The sequence below is a fragment of the Haematobia irritans genome, chromosome 3, assembly GCF_050003625.1.
Source record: "Haematobia irritans isolate KBUSLIRL chromosome 3, ASM5000362v1, whole genome shotgun sequence".
Lineage (NCBI taxonomy): Eukaryota > Metazoa > Arthropoda > Insecta > Diptera > Muscidae > Haematobia > Haematobia irritans.
This window is the reverse complement of record NC_134399.1, coordinates 63,303,905-63,310,879: the sequence shown is the minus strand read 5'-3', so window position 1 is coordinate 63,310,879 and position 6,975 is coordinate 63,303,905. Positions and strand designations below refer to the sequence as shown.

The following is a 6,975-nucleotide window of genomic DNA, read 5'->3' as shown; positions in this document are numbered from 1 at the left end:
ACAAACGAAAAACGAATATAGGTCATAGAACTAAAAGAGAGTAAAGTAAATAAACGAAATGAATTTGAAAGTAAATATTAGGGTGGGGAAACATTAAAGGGATGTAAATAAAATTTAAATAAAGAACAATTAAACGACTAATAAAATAAATAGTGAAGAATAAATAAAATAAAAACAATAAATTAATAAATATATAAATTAAAGTAATATAAATGACATAAAATACGATCTGCCCCAACATTCTCCCGCCGTTGAAACCTCCATGTTTCAAACCTCTTCATTATTTGGTAGGGGAGCCACTTTGTGAATTGGCCGAGTACAAATTCCAGATTTAGTTTTCAGTTCAACCACACGAACCTTTCCATCACGGCCTAGAATAGGTTTTGTAACACGAGCTAGTAACCATTGTTGTGGCGGAGTGTTGTCTTCATGTATTAGAACTAGTTGCCCTTCTTTTATGTTGTTATTGTCTTTGAACCACTTTGACCTTTGTTGTAAAGATAGCATATAATCTCGGGACCACATTTGCCAAAATTGTTGTTTCAAAAATGAGACCCTTTGCCACCGAGACAATAATGATGATTGGGATGAATCGATATGTTTATCGGGAACTGCAACCAATGAAGAACCAATAAGCAGATGACCAGGCGTTAGGGCTTCACCATCATTGGGATCGTTTGATATTGGAGCGATGGGGCGCGAATTTAAAATTGCCTCAACGTCAATTATGACTGTTTGTAGCTCTTCGAAAGTAAGATATGCTTTGCCAACGTTCTTTATAAGTAGCGTTTTTGTAGATTTGACGGCTGCTTCCCACAGTCCGCCAAAATGTGGGGCACGGGGAGGTATAAAACAAAATTCGAAACCAAGTTGACAACAAAGTGATTTCATGTCGTGGACCACATCATCTCGAAAAAGACTTTCTTTTAATTCTTTGATTTGGTTACGTGCTCCAACGAAATTAGTGGCGTTGTCGCAATACAACTTTTGGGGTATGCCACGTCTTCCAACAAATCTTTTGAGACACAAGATGAAATTGTTTGTCGATAGGTCCGAAACTAGTTCTAAATGAACTGCCTTGGAAGTGAAACACACAAATACAGCTATGTATGTTTTATAAGGCACTTTTCCTCGGATACGGTACGACGTCATGAATGGACCACAAAAATCAACACCAGCAATCAAAAATGGGCGTTGAGCTCGAAGTCGATCTGATGGCAAATTTCCCATCAACTGTTCCATCAATTTCGGTTTGTAATGAAAACAATGAACGCAATTGCGAACAACTTTGCGTACAACATCTCTGGCGTTTACAATCCATATTTTCTGGCGCAATAGTCCCAACAACACTTTTGCTCCAGCGTGTAAATGTGAGCGATGAACATGCTCAATATACAATTTAACGAAGCGATGGTCTTTTGGTAATAGTGCTGGAAATCTTGCATCATATGGAATGGGCGCTTGGGACAAACGACCACCAACACGAAGAATTTTGACTGTGGTTGCTCCAAGTGTCATCTCATGTACAAATGGTGAAAGTTTTTGAAGCGATGGGTTTACCAGACCACCATTACTCAGTGATTTGATATCGGCACCAAAACACCACATCTGGATGTGAGCCACAATTCTCCAAAAACCTTCTTCTAATTCATCTGGGGACAAATGAATTACATCAGAAATATTCACATCTTTCTTAGCAGGACATCTGTTGAATATACGAAAAATATAAGCAATTATTCTAATAAATTTAATATAGGAAGAATGCTTATCGAGAAGGTCATCTATGATGTTGACTTCTGATGAATTTGCCACAAAAACAGCTGCCTTTCTACGTTCGAGAATTTCGATGTTCAATTGTTCTTCAGTTCCGGGCCATTTTGTAATATCTTCTTCCAAAAACGAAGGGCCACTAAACCAAATGGTATTAGAAATTTCCTCCGCGCTACATCCACGCGAAACCACATCAGCAGGGTTACTCTTCGAAGGGACGTGTCTCCAGCTAACATTTCTTGTTTTCTCCTGTAGTTCAGAAATACGATTTGCCACAAAACAATTCAACGTCGACGAATGTAATTTAAGCCATTGTAGTACGATTTTGGAATCAGTCCAAAAATATATCGATGAGACAAAACTTGAAATTTTTGGTTGTATTTTGAGCCATGTGTTATTCAGCAATACTGCTGCGCACAATTCGAGCCGTGGTAGTGATTGTGCCTTAATTGGGGCCACTTTGGATTTTGCAATTAAAAGGGTCGTTTTGTATTCTCCCTTAAGACAAACTCGATAGTAAATACAACAACCATATGCTCGTTGCGAGGCGTCAGCAAATCCGTGAATTTCTCCAAGAGTATCATTTGAGGTTAAAACATACCTGGGGACTTCAACTTTATGTATGTAATTTAAATCCGATTTAATTTGGAGCCATAATGATTTAAGATGTTCAGTTAATGGGTCATCCCATCCAATGTTTTGCACCCACATTTCTTGAAGAAGTATTTTGCATCGAATGACAATGGGGCTCAATAGTCCAAGCAAGTCATAGATTTTTGATACAATTGACAAAACAGATCTTTTTGTAGGATTCATCACATCTGGTAACTCGAATCGGTAAGTAAAAACGTCCTCCTTGGGTTTCCAAGACATACCCAAGGCTTTTGCAACTTCATCTTCACTTGTTTTAATGGTGATTTCTGCATCTTGATTTGAACCGAACATGATGTTATTGCTGTTCCATTTTGCTAACTCAAGGCCATGGAAACTTAATATTTTTACTAGCTCGTTTTTCTTTTGAGCCAGCGTTGCAAGGTCGTCAGCGCCGGTGAGTACATCATCCACGTATAAATCGTTGCGCAAAACTTCAGAACCACAAGGATGCGAGTGCGAATATTTATCTGCAATGAAAAACAAACTACGAATCGCCAAAAATGGGGCGGCAGATAAACCGTAGGTAACAGTATTCAGTTGATATACCTTTAAATGTTCATCTTTTTGATTTCTCCACAATATGAGTTGATATTTTCTATCATTTTCATCTATTCGAAATTGTCGATACATTTTAGAAATATCAGCAGTAAAAGCATACTTGTGTAAACGAAACGAAAATAGTGTGGTGATCAGGTCTTGTTGTATTGTTGGTCCAACCATCAAAATATCGTTCAATGATTTATTTGACGAACTACGAGAAGATGCATCAAATACAACTCTAATTTTTGTTGTAGTACTTTGTGGTCTCAAAACACAATGATGTGGTATTATGTAATAGGTACCACATAACGGTTGATTATAGAGCGACATGTGACCCAGGGACAAATACTCATCCATGAATTCTTTATACATTGACTTCAATTGTAGATCACGATCTAAACGTCTTTCCAGGGACAAAAAACGTTTTCGAGCAGCTTCGAACGAATCGCCGAGACATTTGGGATTTTCTTTAAATGGCAAGCGGACCACAACTCTTCCATCAAAATCTAATTTAACATTTTCAACAAAGTGATTTTCACATGCTGCTTCTTCTTCGGACAACATATTGGGATTCTTTTCGTATTCTTCTACTTCCCAAAATTTTTTTAGAGTTTTATCAAGATCCACTTCTAAAGAATTGACCATCAAATTGCATGTAAAATTAGATCTCGCTTGACCAGTACTTGCGATACCACCAACAATGTATCCAAAAACAGTATTGGTAAGGTTTGGCATACCATATCCAAGAGAAATTCGACCATCAAGTAATAAATCAAAAAATACTTCAGCACTCAAAAGAATGTCAATATGTTGCGGTTTGAAAAACAATGGGTCAGCTAACGGTATATCGGTGGGAATTTTCCAATTTGAAGTATATATGTACTCACCGGGCTGTACAGATGCAATTGTTGGGGTAACAGCAAAAGTTGAGGACCACTGGAACGAACTAATTCTTGATTTTATTGTAGCGGACACGGTAAATTTAATTCTGGTTCTAACTTCTCCAATTCCCGAAACTTCTTGTGAATATGGTCGAAATTTAAGCCGAAGCCTTTTTGCAGTTTCTTCTGAAATGAAATTGAGTTCGGAGCCGGAATCAAGTAAAGCTCTTACCGGTTGAAAAGTTCCACAATAATCTTTGATGAGAACCACAGCAGTCGGAATGATTGCCCTTTTACATGAGCGAGCCACAAGCGAAACTGGATTTTGATTACTAGTTGAAGGTTGCACTGTAGTAGTATTCGAAATGGTTGACTGTCCCGAGTTGTCTGGACTAAAAATGTGCAACACTGAGTGGTGAGTTGAATTACAAAATCTGCAACGTGATTTTGATGGACATTTTGAAACCATATGCCCCTTTCGCAGACAATTAATGCACAGGCCACCGCGTTTTACAAAATTAAAACGATCGGGAACTGCTATTGCCGAAAACGAAGAACAAGTTTGCAGATAATGATCAGTTGAATTACAATATACACAATTTGGATTTGAATTGACGAAAGTATGGGCAGTGCGATTAAAATTTTGCTTGGGCTTGACAAGTTTTGCTTTTTCACCAAATTCTGTCCTTTTTCCATGACTTTCGAGAAATTGACAACGAAGACTCAAAACATCATAGCAACAATCCCAAGAGGGCAACGATTTATATTCTTGTTTTTCATCATAATTCTGTTTCGTATCTGCATCCACTTTATTCAAAACCAAATGTACTAAAATTGCGTTCATAACATCTGCTTCAGACCCAAGCGACAACAAAGAACCACGAACAGCCGAAACAGTGTCAATAATATTCCGCAATGATGAGCTATCACCTTTTGCCATTTTCGGAATATCGAAAAGAGTGTTGATATGTTCCAAAAAAATCAATACCTTATTGTCATAACGTTCCTGGAGCCGTGTTAGTGCTTTCGGGTAGTTTTCCTCTGACACTTGAAAAGCTTCAACAACTGCCAAAGCGGGACCACTGAGACAGTTCAATAAATAATTGAATTTATCAACTGGGGTAATAGTTTGATTTTCATGGACCATGTTGTTAAATGTCGAAATAAATCTTTTATACTCGCCATATTTTCCATCAAAACGAGGCAATTTCAACGAAGGCAAACGAGATTGTGTTGAAATTCCGGCAATTGAAGCATTCATCAAAGTAGTATCACCAGGTATAGAACTACGACTTTTGTTCAGAAGGCCCAATATTTTTGCCTTTGCTGTTATGAAAAGTTCTTCCAAATCACTCCTCGATGTGTCAGCCGGACTAAGTGTTTCTATTTGAGTTTGGATGTGGCACAACTGTTTGAAGTATGATTCCAAAATTTGCAAACGACACTCTAAAATAGTGGAATCTACTTTTGCACCATCTTTTTCTACCTTTTTATGCATGTTGCTGATATTCCTCTTCATAGAGCTACGTTGCTGTTTAAGAGAAGACAAATCAGCACCACTTGCTTCTTCAGAAGCATCATTATCGTCTCTCGTCATTTTGCAAACTTAAGAGAACGTCAACGACGAAAGAGAAAATTGCGTTTCTTATATTTCAGGAACAACAATTTTGCAATTAGCGCTTTCCAATAAATATGGCGCTAATTTCCACTAAATTGGAATTTTATGTATCACCAAGCCAAGCTTTATAATTGTTACCTAACAACAATTCACTTTGATTCTGCTAAGAAACTCCGAGTTGAATTTCTTTCAAAATAATTACGACGGCAGCAATTAAAGTTGGTGTCCAAAGGTACAAAACTAACAGGATTTAACATCAGCAGTAGGGGCAACGAAAGCACGAATAACACAACAATGATGAAATACCCCACACCACTTCAAATGTACGAAAACCTTTTTCCACAACAAATTATTTTCAACTTTAAACACTGACCGTCCTGTCACGGTCGCCAAAATGTTTGCACAGAACCACAAAGTTGATATGTCGCCCGTAGAACAACTTAGATTTTCTTTATATTTTTACCCGTTCAAACATTGCCTTTTTAAAAACCCAACGACCGAGTAAAAATTCAGTTTAAATAATTTGTTTTATTACAATAATTATTTTCAATGTAACTATGCCGAACAACAAGAGTTAATATTCTATTTGTTTTAATATAACAAGTTCAAACATTGTTTTCCTTTATTCGAGCAACGCGTTGGTGACAAACAATAATCGACAACTAACTTTAACTTTGATCATCTCTTCCCACTGAACCACGAAAAGAACCAAAAGATGACAGTTATTGATATGTATGTATGTACATACATACATGCATTCAACCAATGTATCAAATTTGCAAGCATTATGAAAAACAAATAACAAGCAAAAGCATAAACGATATTTATGCTTTGTTGTTGTTGTTGTTTTCTTCAACTATACCCACGACCAACATAAGCAGTGGGAAGAGATCGATCAAACCAAAACAAACTATAATAACTAATGTAACATTAAATGATCGAAAACAAACGAAAAACGAATATAGGTCATAGAACTAAAAGAGAGTAAAGTAAATAAACGAAATGAATTTGAAAGTAAATATTAGGGTGGGGAAACATTAAAGGGATGTAAATAAAATTTAAATAAAGAACAATTAAACGACTAATAAAATAAATAGTGAAGAATAAATAAAATAAAAACAATAAATTAATAAATATATAAATTAAAGTAATATAAATGACATAAAATACGATCTGCCCCAACAATTAGTGTATACTAATACCACGTAGCAAATTTCAACCAAATCGAATGAAATTTACTCCTCCAAGAGGCTCCTCCAGCTAAATCTGGAGGTCGCTTTACATGGGGGTTATGTATAATGATGGCCCGATATAGACCAAGTTTTGCATTAAAAACATTAAATATGCATACTATTTCATAGTAGGTCAATATTTGTTAGTGAAGCTCAAAAATTGACAAAACAAATAGAATAACATTAGATATTTTGCAGCACAATCGGCAAGACCTTTGAGAAATAAATCGACGTAAACACAATTATATACTATTGGCAAATACCTCTAGTGATTCAGTTT

General features: G+C 36.3%; 1 protein-coding gene across 1 annotated transcript; it reads right to left on the bottom strand.

Annotated features, from left to right (window-relative positions):
• Positions 1-267: 267 nt before the first annotated feature.
• On the bottom strand, positions 268-5,442 carry LOC142230958 (uncharacterized). The gene has a single exon (XM_075301576.1). It carries the CDS (start codon positions 5,440-5,442, stop codon positions 268-270), a length of 5,175 nt encoding a protein of 1,724 aa, XP_075157691.1.
• Positions 5,443-6,975: the final 1,533 nt, after the last annotated feature.

What these genes read in the sequence shown, in the direction of transcription:
- LOC142230958 (XM_075301576.1), bottom strand. Translation starts at nt 5,442, where the DNA reads ATGACGAGAGACGATAATGATGCTTCTGAAGAAGCAAGTGGTGCTGAT.